Source organism: Hemitrygon akajei, chromosome 2 (genome assembly GCF_048418815.1).
Source record: "Hemitrygon akajei chromosome 2, sHemAka1.3, whole genome shotgun sequence".
Lineage (NCBI taxonomy): Eukaryota > Metazoa > Chordata > Chondrichthyes > Myliobatiformes > Dasyatidae > Hemitrygon > Hemitrygon akajei.
The window spans coordinates 163,858,475-163,877,684 of NC_133125.1; the positions used below are offsets into that span (position 1 = coordinate 163,858,475).

The window sequence follows — 19,210 nt, forward strand, 5'->3', positions numbered from 1 at the left end:
TCCAAGTGAGTGTGCTCAGCCCACTGCTGTTCACACTGTTGTCATGACAGCGCTGCCAGATCCAACTCAAACCGCATCAGCAAGTTCACCGATGATACTAGAGTGATGGCCTCCTTGGTAACAATGATGTCAGCATACAGAGAGGAGGTAGAGAGGCTTGAGAAATTATGCAAGAACAGCAGCCTGAGTTTCAACATGGACAAGTCAAGAGAGATGATTGTGGACTTCAGGAAGGCACAGGTTGACCACTCTCCATTGCATCTATAAATACCACCTATAAATTTGCTGATGATACAACCATTGATGGTAGAATTTCAGATGGAGACAAGGGGGGATAAAGGAGAGAGATATGTCAACTAGTAGAGTGGTGGGGTGGGGGGGGGGGGGGGGCTACCGCACAGGACAAAGTACCTGCTGAGGGTTGTAAATTTAGTCGGCTCCAGCTTGGGCATGAGTCTACAAAGTACCCAGGACTTCTTCAAGGAGTGTCTTGCAAAGGCAGTGTCCATTATTAAGGACCTCCAGCACCCCGGGCATGTCCTTTTCTCACTGTTACCATCAGGTAGGAGATACAGAAGCCTGAAGGCACACACTCAGCAATTCAGGAACAGCTTCTTCCCCTCTGTCATCTAATTCCTAAATGGACATTGAACCCTTGAACAATACTGCACTTTTTAAATATATATTTGTTTTTGCATGATTTTTAATCTATTCAATATACATATACTGTAATTGATTTTCTTATTCATTATTTTTTTTCTTTTATATCATGTATTGCATTGAACTGCTGCTGCTAAGTTAACAAATTTCACGTCACATGCTGGTGATAATAAACCTGATTCTGATTCTAATTCCAATTCTGACATCAATGGATCAGGTATGGAGAGAGTGAGGAGCACAGATTTCCTTGGAGCACCCATGACAGATAATCTAACATGGACCCACAATGGCTCCTCACTTGTCAAGACTACCTAGCTGTGTCTATAGTTACTGAGGAGACTGAAGCATGCAAGGCTCTCCCCCTCCCCTCCATTCTAAAAACTTTCTGCAGGAGCACCATTGAGTACATACTGTCTGGCTGCATCACTGTGTGGCATGCAACTTGGAAGGACTGCAGGATCCTTCAGAGGACAGCAAAAACCACCAAGAGGATCTTCTGGGTCTCCCTTTCCCGTTTGTGGCATTTTACAGAGCGTTGTAGATGAAGGAACTGAAGCATCATTGACGATCCCTACCACGCATCCCACAATCTCTTTGACCCACTACCATCAGGGAGGAGGTACAGAAGCATCAGAACTCGGACAGCCAGACTGGATAACAGCTTCTTCCCTCAGGCTGTGAGACTAATGAATACCTTGTCACACTGAGGTCTTGTCACTAGGTCAGCAAGCTGTTTACTGTACTGTTTACCTTCAACTCTGCCCCTAATCCTAACCCCACACCCCTCTCCTGAACCCCACAAAGCCAAGCACCCATTCCCTACAATCCACAGCCCCCACACCAACCATAAGCAATAAGCCCACCAACCTTAGTAACCCCCCAACAAACCCTTAGCATATTCCTAAACCTAAACTCTCATGAGATCGATATAAGAAAGATCCCAATAAAAGAAAGAAGTGTTGGATCAGGTTAATGAAGACTTGGGCCAGATCAAAGTGATAGGGTTGAGTGGCAAGATCAAAAAACACAACAGGATCATTTTCCCATTGCCTGCATAATTACATATTAACATCTACACCACTCGACTGGCATACATCCACTCAAACACTGGCCCACACCCCTAAAACCCCACCTTGCCAGCTCCCACATCTCCACACTAGACCCACCTCTCTCTCCCCACCTCCATTCTCCAACTCTACCTCTATCTTAGCCCTAAGTTCCGCACCTCTCTATGGGCCCAGATGGCACAGCAAAGATAGCAGACATTTCCATCATATTCCCGGTTCAATAATGGAAGAAGATATGACCAGGATGGCACAGCAAGTGTATTAGACACCTTCATCACATTCCTTTTTCAATAGCAGAAGAGTCTAGGACAAGAGGGCACAGCCTAAGAACAAAAGGATGCCCCTTAGAACTGAGATGAGGAGGAATTTCTTCCCGACATTGTATTCCATCTGCCGCTTCTTTGCCCATTCTCCTAATCTGTCTCAGTCCTTCTACAGCCTCCCTGCTTCCTCAACACTCCCTGCCTTCCCACTTAACTTCTTATCATCTGCAAACTGGACCGCAAAGCCATCAATTCCATCATTGAAGTCATTGACATTTAACGTGAAAAGAAGTGGTCCCAACACCAACCCGTGCAGAACACCACTTTTTGTAAACTTTTCTGTTAATCCGAATGAATTGACAGACTGGAATTGAATTTGCATAATTTCCTGAAATTATAAATTTTATACACTTCTATTTCTTATGCTTTTTTTTTCTTCTAAGAATAATTCAGAGCGGGAATTTAAGATTAGGTGCGGGCCATACTGGAGTAGTCAGGAACGTTTTCTGTAGCTGTATCTCACAAATACGCAGTGCAACCGAAATCTCACCATACTTTCCCCTTGTGTTATTATGCAAATTGTATCTCTGTTTACACAGACAGGTTAAATAATTAAAAATATAAATAGTGGTTCCTCAAAAATTATGCTAAAGCAAATCTTTTTTACACAAATTTAATCTCCCTTGTGCATTCCCCATCTACCTACTGCCAGATTCAATAACATCATTGCTGATTCTAACTCGGCTCCACTTTTCACTGCCAGTAGAGTAAAATAATTCTCTTCCTATTCACACACAAAATGCTGGTGGAACGCAGCAGGCCAGGCAGCATCTATAGGAAGAAGCACTGTCAACGTTTCAGGCCCAGACTCTTTGTCAGGACTCTTCCTGACGAAGGGTCACGGCCCGAAATGTCGACAGTGCTTCTCCCTATAGATGCTGCCTGGCCTGCTGCGTTCCACCAGCATTTTGTGTGTGTTGCTTGAATTTCCAGCATTTGCAGATTTCCTCGTGTTTGCTCTTCCTATTCAGACACCTTTGTCCTAGTTTGAAATGCACTAGGAAACTGAACCTCCTCAGCTTACATCCACTCCTGCTTCTCATTTTCTTAAACATGAGTTTACCTATGTGCTTTGGCCTTCAGTCTGTCAGATAGCACAGCGGAGGTGTGAGAGCCCCAGAGAGCCACCAATACAGCCACTGCAATGCAGCTCCCATCTCCCAGCAGCAGGAACAACACCCACAAAATGCTGGAGGAACTCAGCAGGCGAGGCAGCATCCGTGGAAACGAGTAAATAGTAGATGGTTCGGGGTGTTCCAGCCAGCAGGAGGCAGCTTTAGAAGGCAGCTGCAGATAATAGACCCCAATCCAGGTGAGGCGATAGTTCACCTGCGAGTTATCTACCATATCCAGTACTCCCAGTGTGGCCTCCTGTTTATCAGAGAGACACAAAGTAGATTGGGAGACCTACGCTCCATCCACTGGAAAAGGCAGGATCTCCTGGTAGCCACCCATTTCAATTTTACTTCCCATTCCCAATGCAACACATCAGACCATGGTCACCTCTACTGCCGCAATGAAGCCATACTCAGGTTGGAGGATTAACACCTTATATTCCATCTGGGTAACCTCCATCCTGATGGCATGAACATCGATTTTCGAACTTCAGGTAATTGCCCACCCCTTCTCCTTCACCATTCCCCATTCCTGTTTTCCTCTCTCACCTTACCTCCTTACTTGCCCATCACCAGCTCTCTGGTGCTCCTCCTTCCCTTTCTTCAATGGTCTTCTATATTCTCCTATCAGATTCCAGCTCTTTACCTCTTTCACCAATAAACTTGCCAGCTCTCTACTTCACCCCCTCCCCTTTGCCCAGTTTCACCTGTCACCTGCCACCATGTACATCAACCTCCCCTCACCCCACTCCCCACCTTCTTCCACAGACTTCTCTTTCCTCCCAGTCCTGATGAATCAAATCAAATCCTGATAAAGGGTCTTGGCCCAGAATGTCGATTGTTTACTCTTTTTCATAGATACTGCCTAGCCTGCTGAGTTCCTCGAGCTTTTTGTGTGTGTTGCTTTGTACTTCCAGCATGCTTGTGAGACCACAATCCACGGCGGGCATCCTTTGTGTAGCTGAAAAGATCTGACAGGACCTCTGCCTGAGTCTACTCTGCCCAGGCTGGTGTTGTAGCCTTTCCCTGAGGTACAACTGCCGATCTAAGCCCTCTCCCCAGGTCTACTCTCTCCTTCTTTCAAACTCCTGCCCTTGTTCAGCCCACTCATGGGGATGGGGCTCACTTTGCAACCAATCAAACGTTATCCAGATGCTCACTGGTCTCAATGATAGGTTGCAAGGAAGCAGGGAGCTGGGTAGATCTGAGAGGACGGAATATTACGTCAGCCAGATGGAAACACAAAATTGTTCACAGTATCAGTGACACCATTCTGCCCATCCACCGAAAGGAGTCTGTTCCAATTTGTGCTTTCTGCACTTTACAGTGGGGCAGTGTTTCTGTACCATTGACAGATGCCCTTAACACATAAAAATTAATTGATATACAGTTCTAATATCTTGTTATTTATTCATTCTTCCAACACTAATATTTCCACCAATATTGTTTCTGGACCCACTGCGATTAACGATGTCAAATTTAGAATTTAATCCAGACCTGTTCGGCATCAACCTGCCTCACAGTCCCTGAGTCCTGCTCCAGACGCCAGTTCTGACTGACTTTACAGACCTGGAGTAGAACCAGAGCAGATTCTCAGCCACTGGTTCTTATCCCCTATCCAGAAGAAAGGATAAAGTTTCTCCATGAACTTATTGCCAGCAAAGGTGTGGAGATGACTTTTGATGTTCCCGTTGTAAAATGAAACAGTCCCGGACTCGTAACTGAGATAAACGCCCACCCTCCTGGGGATGGGACTGGCAGGGAGTTGGGACTTGGGGCAGGCCATCGCACTGAGCCTGTCATCCCATCGCTCGATACTCCAGACTCCACTTTCCGGTCTCGCTAAGACAACATCCTTCCTCTCCACAGATTCGGCGGCGACTCCCAAACACCAGCCCCGGTTCCCCGCCACCTCCACCTCCCAGTAATGTCTCCCTGATGTGAATCCCTCCAATCCCAGCACACAAGCCTGTTGAGTGAATCTCTTCCCAGTGTCCGGGAGGCTTCTCGATCTCTGAGTCCGTCTAACACTCTTCAGGTCCTCAGATACCTCAAGCCACGGAGCCGCCGTTTCCACATCCAGGGTAACAGAGTCTGGGACAAGAAGCAATGAATTAGACTTCCCAGAGATGGGAGGGGGAGGGGGAGTGGGGTAGGGAAAATCTTGACAGCATGGCCCTGAACCAGGGGAGAGCCTCAGGTACAGAAATCATTTCACATTGTAGAGACAACCTAGATGTTAAGCATTAGGAGGGCCTTAAAGCTCTCTGCTTCTTTCTGGACAACAGAGCTTACTAGTTCTCCTCCACCACCACTCTCCTCCATTTGGTAGAACTGGTCCTCACCCTCATCAATTTTTCCTTGAGCTCCTCACCAAGGTGTAGCCATGGGCACTGGCATGGGTGCCAGCAAATCCTGCCTGTTTGTCGGGTATGTGGAACAGTCCATGCTTCAAGCCTACAACACTTCCTCCACTACATTGATGCTTCACCCTGAACTGGTCAATTTCATCAACTTTGCTTCCAACTTCCACCCTGCCCTCAAATTTACTTGGTCCATTTCTGACACCACTCTCTCATAGCATGATTTCTCTGTCTCCATCTCTGGAGACAATCTATTTACTGATATCTTTTATAAACCCATCGGCTTTCACAGCTACCTGGACCATACCTCTTCCCATCCTGACACTTGTAAAAATGCCATCCCCTTCTCTCAATTCCTCCGTCTCTGCCACATATGCTCTCAGGATGAGGCTTTTCAGTTGAATAGCAGAGAAGTTATCCTTCTTCAAAAAAAAATGGTTACCTTCCTCCACCACCAACTTTACCCTCACCAGCATCTTTTCCATTTCATGCATATCTGCCATCACCCCACTAGGGATAGGGTTCCTCTTGTCCTCACCTACCACCCCACTAGGCCTCCGCATCTAGCACATCATTCTCCGTAACTTCCGCCATCTCTAGCGGATCCCACCACTGAGCACATCTTCCCCTCCCCCCACTTTCTGCTTTCCATAGGGGTCACTCCTTATTCGACTCCCTTGTCCACATGTCTCTCTCCACAGATCTCCCTCCTGGTACTTATCTTTGCAAGTGGAACAAGTGCTACACCTGCCCCTACACCTCCTCCCTCACTACAGCTCAGGGCACCAAAAAGTCCTACCAGGTGAGGTGAGTCTTTGCCCGTGAGTTTGTTGGGGTCACCTACTGTATTGGTGCTCCTGGTGTGGCCCACTGTATATCGGTGAGACCTGATGTAAATTGGAAGAGAGCTTCATCCAGCACCTTGGCTCTATCCACCTCAAAAAGTGGAATATCCCAGTGGCCACTCATTTCAATTCTATTTCCCATTCCCATTCCAACATGTCAGTCCCTGGCCTCCTCTACTGCCACGATAAGGCCACACTCAGATTGGAGAAGCAACACCATATATTCCACCTGGGTAGACTCTAACCTGATGGCATGAACATCGAATTCTCAAACTTCCAGTAATTACCCTCCACAACTCCTCTCATTAACCATTCCCCATTCCTGTTTCCTCCCTCACACCTTCTCTCTTTACGTCCTCGTCACCTTATACGTGCTCCTCCACTTTCCCTTTCTTCCATGGTCATCTGTCCTCTCCCATCAGAATTCCCCTTGTCTCTTCTACCAATCAACTTCTCAGCTCTTTACTTCACCCTCTCCCAGTTTCACCTATCACCTGCCACCTTGTAAGTCTTCCTCCCCTACCCCCACATTCTTGTTCTGACCTCTTTTCCCTTCCTTTCCAGTCCTGATGTATGATCTCAGCCTGAAATATCAAGCATTTACATTGAGCAACAAGAAAACATAACACCTTCCCCCGTTCACTGTGAGATGGAGCCAAAAGCTCTCTCTCTTCCACTTTGGCTGACTCTAGTACATTTAACTACGTTCCCACTAGAAATTAAAGCTGTAACCCCATGGAAAAACTGTCAAATTCACATGTAAAATGCCAAGTATCCATTCCCTAAAAATGTTGATTTAATCCAGGATTAATGCTTTTTTTTTTCCGATATCCACCATCGTGTAAAATCAAGAACTGCTTTTCTATAATAAGTAGTGGATATGGCCCAGCCCATCACGGATAGAGCCCTCCCTGCCATTGAGCACATCAATGTGGAGCGCTGTCGCAGGAAAGCAACATCCATCGTCAGGGACCCCCACCACCCAGGCCATGCTCTCTTCTTGCTACTGAGAGAAGGCACAACCTCAGGACCTGCATCACCAGGTTCATGAACGATGATCACCCCTCAATCATCAGGCTCCTGAACCCGTGGGGATAAATTCACTCAACTTCACTCGCCACATTGCTGAACTGTTCTGACAATCTACAGACTCATTTTCAAGGACTCTTCATCTCATATTCTAATATTTATTGCTTATTTATTTATTTTGTAATTGCAAAGTTTTTTTTTCGGCTGAGAGCAGTTTTTCAATTATTTTGTTGTGTTTCTTGTATTTACCAAGCATGCCCACAAGATAATGAATCTCCGGCTTGTATATGGTGACATATATGTACTTGGATAATAAATTTCCTTTGAACTTTGAAATGTTATATCTTGAGGACAGATTATCAGTGGCTTGGCATTCTTTCCCCCGTCGTTATGACTCAGACTAAAGAGAGACAGAGAATGCGCGTAGGAGAGGATTGTATTGTACAGCACAAACTAACTTTAGCGAGCATGTACCATCAGTTTAAGTTTATTGCCAATGCATTCTGGCCTTTTATTTTTTTACATCTCATCTGAACTCTCTATCTAGTTTTAAGTTTGAGTAGACACAATTCTCTTTAATGGGGAAACACGTGGTCTGTACATACTGGCTGTGTGATGAAAAAGGCACAACAGCGCCTCTTTCACCTCAGACGGTTGAAGAAGTTTGGTATGGGCCCCCAAATCCTTTGAACTTTCTACAGGGGCATAGTTGGAGCATCCTGACTGGCTGCATCACTGCCTGGTATGGGAACTGTACTTCCCTCAATTGCAGGACTCTGCAGAGAGTGATGCGGACAGCCCAGCACATCTGTAGTTGTGAACTTCCCACTAGTCAGGACATTTACAAAGACAGGTGTGTAAAAAGTCACCCAAGTCACCCCAACCACAAACTGTTCCAGCTGCTACCATCCAGGAAACGGTACCACAGCATAAAAGCCAGGACCAACAGGCTCCGGGACAGCTTCTTCCATCATACCATCAGACTACTCAATTCATGCTGACACAACAGTATTTCTTTATTATATTGACTATCCTGTTGTACACACTATCTAATACAACTTACTATAAATTGCACATTTCACATTTAGATGGAGATGTAACGTAAAGATTTTTACTCATATATACGAAGGATGTAAGAAATAAAGTCAATTCAAAATGAGATATCAGCAAACAGAGGATCCAGGAGAGAGGTTGCATGGGAAGATTCAGAGAAATTCTCTTAAGATCTGTAGGAGATATTCCAGCAATCCTAAATAATTCTCTGGGGAGACTTTAGCTCTTAGCCCAGTAGAAAACAGTGGGGCTTGCAGGAAGGAAGAGAAATAATACAAACGTTTGTAGTTACTTTGATATCACTAGGACAGGTGGACCTTACAGTTCAGCAATTCACTGTTAATCTCTGGTGGATACTTGGGAAAATGAAGCCTCCACCTGATGCCCCGAAGGTGGACTTAATTACTGAGTAAATGCTAATATTTAGTAAGTTCAAAGAAGGTATATGGGACAAGAGATGAGGTGCCTGGTATGCACTGTTAGAGGTGATAATGGAGGCAAGTATGATAGAGGTGATTATGAGGCTCTTAGACATCAGAATATGCAGAGAATAGAAAGATACTGTATGTAGATAATGTAGGCAAAAGGAATTAGCTTAATTAAGTATTAATTAGTAGTTATTTTGGCACAATATCATTTGCTAAAGGGCTCATTACTATGCTGTACTGCTCTAGGTTTTAATTAAAGATTAATTATCAATAGATAATGCATGAAATGAGGCACTGTCATTCTTGTATGAAATGAGTGAAATTGTAAGTTGTGAATCAGGCAAAATAAATCTATGTGACGTTTACCTGGTTGAATGTCATCGAGCATTTCCCTCCACACAGGCAATGGTAATGGCCACATGAATTCTTCCAGCATCAGAGCCCCATCTGCAAATGTAGGAGTCTGGTCTTCCCCAACTCTGCAAAATATTAAACCATTTATTTGAAGATATTTGAATACGAACTATTTCCCGAGCTAATATTATGAAGTTATGCATGCTTTCTGTAAAGGCAACATCCTACCTCTTCTTCTGACAACATTCTTCCTGAAAGAACAGAATAGAAATCAGAAAAGATGGAGACTGATAATAACTGGCAAATTCAAGTTCAAGTTTATTATTATTCAACCTTACACGTGCATACAGCTAAACAAAGCAACGTTCCTCAGGAACTAAGGTGCAAAGTACAACACATATGTCACATACAGAACATAAAATAATATTAGCAGATAAAAAGTATTCCATAGATGAACGAGTTGACATAATGTACACATATGACATAGTATTAAGTGTACAACAGTTTTACTCCTAAAGCTGTTCTACATTGAGTTCAATGCTGATTGGCAACTCCTGCGACGCTGCTGCTACCAAACTGTATCGGTCTCTGCTGTTCTATAGAAACATAGAAAACCTACAGCACAATACAGGCCCTTCGGCCCACAAAGTTGTGCTGAACATGTCCCTACCTTAGAAATTACTAGGGTTTCCCATAACCCTCTATTTTTCTAAGCTCCATGCACGTATCCAAAAGTCTCTTAAAAGACCCTATCATATCCGCCTCCACCACCATTGCCAGCAGCCCATTCCACGCACTCACCACTGTCTGCATAAAAAACTTACCCGACATCTCCTCTGTACTTACTCCCCAACACCTTAAACCTGTGCCCTAGTGTGGCAGCCACTTCAGCCCTGGGAAAAAGCCTCTGACTGTCCACATGATTATACACCTTTATCAGGTCACCTCTCATCCTCCGTCACTCCAAGGAGAAAAGGCCGAGTTCACTCAACCTGTTTTCGTAAGGCATGTTCCCCAATCCAGGCAACATCCTTGTAAATCTCCTCTGCACCCTTTCTATGGTTTTCACATCCTTCCTGTAGTGAAGCGACCAGAACTGAGCACAGTACTCCAAGTGGGGTCTGACCAGGGTCCTATATAGCTGCAATTACCTCTTGGCTGCTAAATTCAATTCCATGATTGATGAAGGCCAATCCACCATATGCCTTCTTAACCACAGAGTCAACCTGCGCAGCTGCTTTGAGCGTCCTATGGACTTGGACCCCAAGATCCCTCTGAACCTCCACACTGCCAAGAGTCTTACCATTAATACTATATTCTGCCATCATATTTGACCAACCAAAATGAACCATTTCACACTTATCTGGGTTGAATTCCATCTGCTACTTCTCAGACCAGTTTTGCATCCTATCGATGTCCTGCTGTGACCTCTGACAGCCGTCCACACTACCCACAACACCTCCAACCTTTGTGTCATCAGCAAACTTACTATCCCATCCCTCCACTTCCTCATCCAAGTCATTTATAAAAATCACGAAGAGTAGGGGTCCCAGAACAGATCCCTGAGGCATTCCACTGGGCACCGGCCTCCATGCAGAATATGACCCGTCTACAACCACTCTTTGCCTTCTGTGGGCAAACCAGTTCTGGATCCACAAAGCAATGTCCCCTTGGATCCCATTCCTCCTTACTTTCTCAATAAGCCTTGCATGGGGTGTCTTATCAAATGCCTTGCTGAAATCCATATACACCACATCTACTGCTCTTCCTTCATCAATGTGTTTAGTCACATCCTCAAAAAATTCAATCTGGCTCGTAAGGAACGGCTTGCCCTTCACAAAGCCATGCTGACTATACCTAATCATATTATACCTCTCCAAATGTTCATAAATCCTGCCTCTCAGGATCTTCTCCATCAACTTACCAACAACCACTGAAGTAAGCCTCGCTGGTCTATAATTTCCTGGGCTATCTCTACTCCCTTTCTTGAATAAGGGAACAACATCCGCAACCCTCCAATCCTCCGGAACCTCTCCCGTCCCCATTGGGTTCATCCGTTGCGTGGAAAGGGGGAGCTTGGTACATGGTGACAGCTCGCTCTCCACATCATACTGCCCAAAGTTGCATATCTAGACTGCTAGGACACAATATCCATGGTCAACTCTGACCGACAGAGGCCTCAGAATCAGATTACTCCTACTGTCGCTGTCATAAATATCGTGCACTGGGTAGTGGCAGGGTGTTAAAAAGTCCCTCAGCCTGGAGAAATAGCTGTTACCCAGTATAGCAGTCCTTTTCCTTCTACTACAGTACCCACTGGCTGATGGAAATAGGTTGCGGGACAGATGGGAGAGGTCCTTGGCAATTCTAAGGGCATTGGACTTGGCTGTAAGAGTACATTAGTTCATTAATATTTTCGTCAATTTAATAAAAGCTAGTAATTTTTACAGTTAGATCTAGAAGGAATGCCAAAAGTACTGCATGCAATTTTAGTGATGGAATTATTGACAGGGTGTATTTGCGATGAGAGTCGTGGGATATTGTCTTGGTTACTTGGAGAAGCTCAATATGGGGTTGTTTTCCTTGACGCAGGGGAGGCTTATGTGGGGGTAATTTGACAAACGTGTGTGATATGATAGATAGTGAGAAAAATGTCCTCTGGGGCAGACTGTTGAAACTACAGGTCAGAGTTTTTGGTGTAGGGTTCAAGAGGATCAGACAGGATTCTAGGAAGATTTTTATGTTTCCAGGTAGTGTAGTTGGACTCTGGAATGTAATGCCTGAGGGGATCTTGTACTCTCACAACTTTGAGGAAGTTCCTAGAAAAGCACTTGAATGACTAAGGCACTGAAGACTACATACAAAGAAAGCACTAACACTGACAGGATGAATGTGAACAGGTACATGATGGATGGTGCACCATTTGACCTATGTTTTGCTCTATAATTCTATGATTCTAACTTGTTGTGTAAAATTCAAAATTGTTTAATGTCATTTTTCCCAGGGCTGAAATGGCGAACACGAGAGGGCACAGTTTTATTGTGCTTGGAAGTAGGTACAGAGGAGATGTCAGTAGTAAGTATTTTATGCAGAGAGTGGTGAGTGTGTTGGAATGGGCTGCTGGCGATGGTGGTGGAGGTGGATACAATAGGGTCTTTTAAAAGACTCCTGGATAGATACATGGAGCTTAGAAAGATAGAGGGCTATGCAGTAGGGTAATTCTAGGCAGTTTCTAGAGGGGGTTACATGGTTGGCACAACATTGTGGGCCGAAGGGCCTGTATTGTGCCATAGGTTTCGATGTTCTATGTATGTAATTTCTGTACACAAGTACAGAATGAAATAATTGTTACTTAGGATTGAATGTGGTACAAAACAAAGATAAAGAACACAACAATAATAAAAAAACACAATAAATATAAATACATATGATAGTGTATATTCATAGCTTGATGTTATGTCTATTAAGTGACGCTAGGCCAGTAAAGTAACCCACACAGGCAACAGGATTACGCCCTGATTGCTCTGCTCAGCTGACAATTCCAAAATCGTCAATGCCATATGCAGCACAAGAATCTCTTTCTCATTCTCACCTTGTCATCAATATGAGTCTGCTTATACCATTCTGAACCAAACTACGTGTCCTCACCTTCAGAAAAATCACATCATCTTTCTGCTCCATCTGTTTCTGCAGCATTGAGATTTCCTCCTCAATGGAAGTTAAACTCTCCTGAATCTCCCGAAGATTTTCCTCCATTAGACCCACAACCTTTTCCTCGTGTTCTTTGAGATTTCCGATTAAACGCTGTTCTTTCTGGGCGAGACTCTGATGTATTTTAGTGAATTCGGATGAGATGTGGGACTCCAGGCCACGTGATTCATCCTACCGAATAAAATGTGGACAATTTTATAGAACGCAATAACTGGCTGGCTGGCTGGCTGCTGGTGCGATGGCAGTTGGCTAAACAACTAGATTGTGAATGGACGGAGGATGGCAGGAGGAAGTGACGATTCAGGAAGTGAGTTAGAGATGGAGGTTGGTGGGAAAGAGGAATGGAGTGGAAAAAGCAAGAAAAGAAAACAGAGGTATGAGCTGTCAAACTCTGAGGAGTCGGGGATGACCAAAGTAGGATAGCAAAACTATTGAAAGAAGATGAAATTAAAGCAATTATAAAACTGAGCGAAGACTTTTAATGTTTGGAACCCGATTCATTTGACGAAGGTAATCAACAAACGTATAAGTGAGGTCAAAAGAGTAAAGGTATTACGAAATGGATCGCTATTAGTGATTTGTTGGGATAGTGCTAAGCAAGGCAAAGTGACAGAAGAAATAGACAGAAGTACAATGTTCAATACCCAACAATAGAAAGTGGACTAGAGGAGTTATTTCGGGAATACCAACTAAAGTTACTTCAGATGAGATTAAACAGAACATAAAAGGAGCAAAAATTATTGAGGCCAAACATTTGAAAGTTACAAGAAATGGAAAAAAATGTGATAGTTTATCGGTTATGATTAACTTTGATGAAGAAAGATTGCCGACCAGGTGGGAAGTAGTTAAAGAAACGTTGAATGGAGGATCAAACAGTTCACAAGCAGAGGAGGCGGGATCTTAATGGCGGTATATATTTTACAATGGATTGCAAGGAGTCTTATTACAAATGGTCAAGAATTTAAGAAATATGTATCAGAACTTAAGGAAAAACCTCAGATTTTATGTATACAGGAAACATGGTTGAAACCACAATTAGATTTTGTTTTACATCTATTAGGAAGGATAGAAATGATGGCAATGGTGGAGGAGTAGCAATATTTATAACCAGTGGGATGAGGTATAATATAGTCAACATAGGGCAGAAATATGGATCAATAATAATCAAAATTTGGATAAGCAGAGAAAGCTTGGTAATAATAAATTACTATAATCCATGTAGAAGATTAAGCAGAGATACATTAAACACAGTGGGTGGTGGGATGAAAGGGAAAATAATATGGTGTGGGGATTTCAATGGACACAGTACACTATGGGGATGTAAAAATACTTACAAAAATGGATTAGTGATAGAAGAATTTATAGATGACAAAAAATTGGTATGTGTAAATAATGGAGAAGGTATGAGATATAATATTTCCCAAAACACAGAAACTGCAATAGACTTAATATTTATAAGTGGAGAATTAGCAGGGATCAGTACTTGGAACATATTAAAACAAACAGGAAGTGATCACTATCCCATACTCACAAGGATTCAGATTAAAATAGAACAAAATAAAGGACCTAAAGTGGCAAGGTGGGAACTAAGTAAGGCAGATTGGGAGATACTTCAAAGAAGAAGTGAAGCAAGATGCATAAAGATTTTAGATGAAAATAGATTGGATATAGAAGAAATGAATGATAAGTTAGTCACAGCAATTATAAATTCGGCAGAAGAAACAATTCTGAAAAGTAAAGGTAGAGGAGAGAGGAAAAGTGTTCCATAGTGGAATTGTGAATGTAGTAGAAGTATAAAAGTAAGAAATAAAGCATTTAAAGTGTTAAAAAGACAACATTCGATAGAAACATTAATACAATATAAAAGAGCACAAGCAGTAGTTCGGAAATTAATGACAGACAGACAAAGTGAGCATACTGGAGACAATATTGTAACAAAATTGGAAGAAAAACTCAACTGGGGCACGATAAGGAAAATGAATGGTATAAGAAGTAGCACAGAGATTCCTGTGCTAAAAAGCAAGGACATAATGGCAATTAACAATGTAGAAAAAGCAGAAATATTGGCAAAAACTTTTGTTAACATACATAGCTCGGAAAATTTGACAGTTGAAGCTAGACGGCAAAGGGAGGAGAGGCTTAAGCAAAATCCAGGAATTACTGACAAAAGAGCAACATCAGAAGAAGTGCTGGATACTCCTATTAGTATAACAGAAATAGAAAGAGCCATTATGACTGCACGGCCAACTTCTCCTGGAAAGGATCAAGTATGGAGTATAATGCTGAAGCATTTATCAGGAAGTGCACTTCTAGTTCTACAGAGACTGATTAATAGTATATGGGAAATAGGTAAAATACCATCTGCATGGCAACATTCTGTTAATGTTCCAATACTAAAACCTGGTAAAGATTCATCAGACCCAACAAACTATAAATCAATTGCATTAACTTCACAGCCAGGTAAACTTATGGAACGAATAATAGGCTTACATACTTTATAGAAAAAAGAAGTCTTATTTCTCCCTACCAAAGTGGTTTTTGTAAAGGAAGAACTATAGTAGATTCAATACTTAGCTTGGAGCGTCATAGGAAGTCACAGTTCAATACTGATCGTCATAGGAAGTCATTCCTACCTGTGGCCATCAAACTTTACAACTCCTCCCTCGGAGTGTCAGACACCCTGAGTCAATAGGCTGGTCCTGGACTTATTCCCACTTGGCATGATTAACTTATTATTATTTAATTATTTATGGTTTTATATTGCTGTATTTCTTCACTATTCTTGGTTGGTGCGGCTGTAACGAAACCCAATTTCCCTCGGGATCAATAAAGTATGTCTGCCTGTCTATCTGTCTGTCTGTGGAATCTGAAATTAGGCTCAAACAAATAAAGAAATGGTCCTGGCGGTATTCTTCGAAATAGAAAAGGCATATGATATGCTCTGGAAAGAGGGAGTGTCAACTAAATTGAAAGAATTAGGGGTGGAAGGAAAATTATATAACTGGGTTCTAGACTTTCTTTTTGATCGAACAATTCAAGTCAAGGTGGAAGGAGAGTACTCCAGGACATATTTGGTTGAAAACGGAACACCACAAGTTAGTGTCTGCAGTCCATTACTATTTACCATAATGATAAATGACATATTTGCGCAAGTTGAACATAGTGTGGGGAAGTCTTTATATGCAGATGATGGGGCTTTATGGGTGAGGGGAAGAAATCTAATTTATATACAAAGGAAAATGCAAGATGCAATTAATAAAGTGGAGGAGTGGGCAAATGAATGGGGTTTCAAATTGTCTATAAGTAAGTCACAAGTGATATGTTTCTCAAGAAATCATAAACCAGTTTCCATGAAATTATATGCACAGAAATTAGAGCAGGTAAAGGTAATTCCATTGCTCGGTTTGTTATTTGATGAGAAACTTACATGGAAAATGCAAATTGAGAAAATTACAAACAAATGTAAAAAAATAAACAACTTATTGAGGTGTCTTGCTGGACAGGATTGGGGTGCGAGCAGGTTTTCGCTATTAAGTATTTATCAAGCTCTAATGAGGACTACATGTCAGCATACATGCAATACATACAATGTGTAGCATACATGTCAGCTGCAGAAAGTAATCTAAAAATGCTGGATGTTGAGCAAGCTCAGGCCCTCAGGATATGTAGTGGTGCCTTCAGAACATCACCTGTATCATCTCTTCAAGTCGAAACGGGGGAAATGCCATTAAGACTTAGAAGAATAAAGCTAATGATACATTACTGGGTTAACATCGTGAGGCATAACAATTCACATCCAGCTAAAGCTATATTAAAAGACTGCTGGGAACATAATAATTCAAATTATAATAGCTTTGGATGGATCGGGGATGCAGTAGCACAAAAATATCATCTACACGAGATGGAATATCGCCCTACAGTTCCATTATCCGATGTTCCTCCATGGCTCTTTACAATACATACAGTAGATATAAACCTGCAACAACTTTTTAAAAGTCTAAATGTGGAATCAAATTGATAGTACAAGAATATATAGACCTGCATTTTAGAAACAAATTGGTAATATTTACAGATGGATCGAAAGACTCCAGGCCTGGCCACACGGGTATTGCAGTCTATATTCCTCAGTGCAAAACTAACATTAGGAAAAGAACATCAAACCATTTATCAGTGTATACAACAGAATTAATGGCAATATTGAGTGCATTATCTTGGATAGAAGAAAATAATGTCAAAAAGACAGTAATTTGTTCAGACAGTTTGCATTAATCTCTATCAAATCAAGAAAATCAGAAAGTAGACAGGATATTTTATTGGAGATTCTATGCAAGTTGTATACACTGACCGAAAATGGGGTAGAAGTAAGCTTCCTTTGGATTCCTGCTCATCATGTTGTGGAGGGTAATGAAAAAGTGGACATTATAGCTCAACAATCACTCAAATCATCTATAATAGAGGTCCAGATTCCTCTAAGCAAAGCGGAAGTCAAAAGCATTATAAAATCATGTATTGAGGAGACATGGCAGAAGCACTGGGATGAGAGTGAAACAGGGAGACAACTACAAAATACAAGGGCAAGTCAGATACCAAAGCATCTCAGGTGGGCATAGAAAGGTAGAATTGATCATCAGTCGTTTAAGAATTGGACACACAAATCTTAATTACACATTATATAAAACAGGGAAACATCCAACTGGGTTGTGTGAATACTGTAATCAACCAGAAACAGTTGAACATGTATTGATAAAATGTAAGAAGTATGAAAGAAAAAGAGTGAAGATGATAGGAGCGCTTCAGATAAACAAAAAAAAACTGCTGTAGGTATAGAAGACATTTTAGGTGGGAGTTCAAGGGAAATGTGGACCTATATCATGAAGTATCTGAAAGACTCTGGTTTATTATATGGAATTTAGGGAATGCAATTCTTTTCATTCCTCCTGTTTATCAAACGATCCACACTCCAGTCTAGTAGATGGCGGCAATGCACCTTAAAGCTGGTTTGCCAACCGCCATAAAACAACACAAGAAGAAGGCAATAACTGGAGCAAAACTAAATGAGATCACATAAAGTCAGAAGGCGAGACTCTTACCCGAATCTCAAAAATCTTCTGCTTCTGTTGCTGCTCCAGTTGGAGAATTGTCGATTTCCTCTCGGTGAGCGACGTGAGGGAAGATTTCACCTGCTCCTGGAATATTACGGAACAAACGTGTAAGAGAATAAAAATGCGTGAGGTTAATCGGGTGAATAAATTCGTTTCCCGTTTTACCTTGTAGATTTCAACAGCTTCTTTAATCGGCATAAAGTTATGAGACTTGTGTTCGCGCGCATCTCTACAGATCAGGCAGATCATTTTCTTGTCAGTTTCACAAAACAGCTTCAGTTCTTCTTCCTCATGTTCTTTACAGCGAAGTTTAGTCTTCTTCGATTTCGGATTCGGGCTCAGTTTTCGAGCTTTCTCTGACAATCTCACTAAGGCCCGATTACCTCTGAGGATCAGTTTCTTAAATTCCTCTCGACATTCCGGGCAGAGATATCTCTCCTCCTTTTCCCAGTACTGTGTGATACAGGAGCGACAGAAGTTGTGCCCACAGTCCAGTGACACAGGATCGGTGAAGAAATCCAGGCAGATGGGACAAACTACCTCCTCCGTTAAACTCTCGACCTGTTGTTTTGAAGCCATGTTTAACTCCCGGCTCTTCCTGGTCTAAAAGGCCTTACCGTCGGGCAAGGATGCTGCTGTTCCACCATTGTCCACTAAAGACGCTGTGGTGCTCAGAAAATGAACGAGGAATAAAACCCACACAAAATGCTGCGGGTGAAATGAAGGGGTCTGGTGAAGGGTCTCGGTCCGAAACGTCGATTGTTTCCTCTTTTCGGTGGCTGATGCCTGGTCTGCTGAGTTCCTCCAACAGTTTGTGAGTGTTGCTTGGTTTTCCAGTATCTGCAGATTTTCCCTAGTTTGGGAACAGAACCCGTTCGCTGCGGCAGTGCAGGGTGAAGCGGAACAACGTTGTCTGGAGACCAAAATCAACGATAGGTGACTGGGCTGGAGTAGTACCCACCCAACCCTCTCCCGTCGCTATTTTCTCTCCCGTGCTCTACGAATTTTTTCCTATACTTAGGGTAACGCTGCTGCAGAGCCAATACAGACATCACACCCCGCAAAAACTCATTTCAGGGAGGTAGCACACCAAGGAATATGACATATTCCTTGTTGAGTATTTTGTTGGCAGTCTCAATGCTAATAGCCAAATGCTAATG

The 19,210-nt window shown here is 42.6% G+C and overlaps 1 protein-coding gene across 1 annotated transcript; it reads right to left on the minus strand.

Annotated features, from left to right (window-relative positions):
• Positions 1-4,550: 4,550 nt before the first annotated feature.
• LOC140717692 (zinc-binding protein A33-like) lies at positions 4,551-18,687 on the minus strand. The gene is made up of 6 exons (XM_073031341.1): positions 18,216-18,687; positions 18,039-18,134; positions 12,886-13,119; positions 9,466-9,488; positions 9,250-9,362; positions 4,551-5,259 (listed from the first exon to the last, which is right to left on the minus strand). The coding sequence occupies exons 1-6, from the start codon at positions 18,627-18,629 to the stop codon at positions 4,727-4,729; spliced, it is 1,413 nt and encodes a 470-aa protein (XP_072887442.1). The 5' UTR covers positions 18,630-18,687; the 3' UTR covers positions 4,551-4,726.
• Between the last annotated feature and the right edge of the window lie 523 nt (positions 18,688-19,210).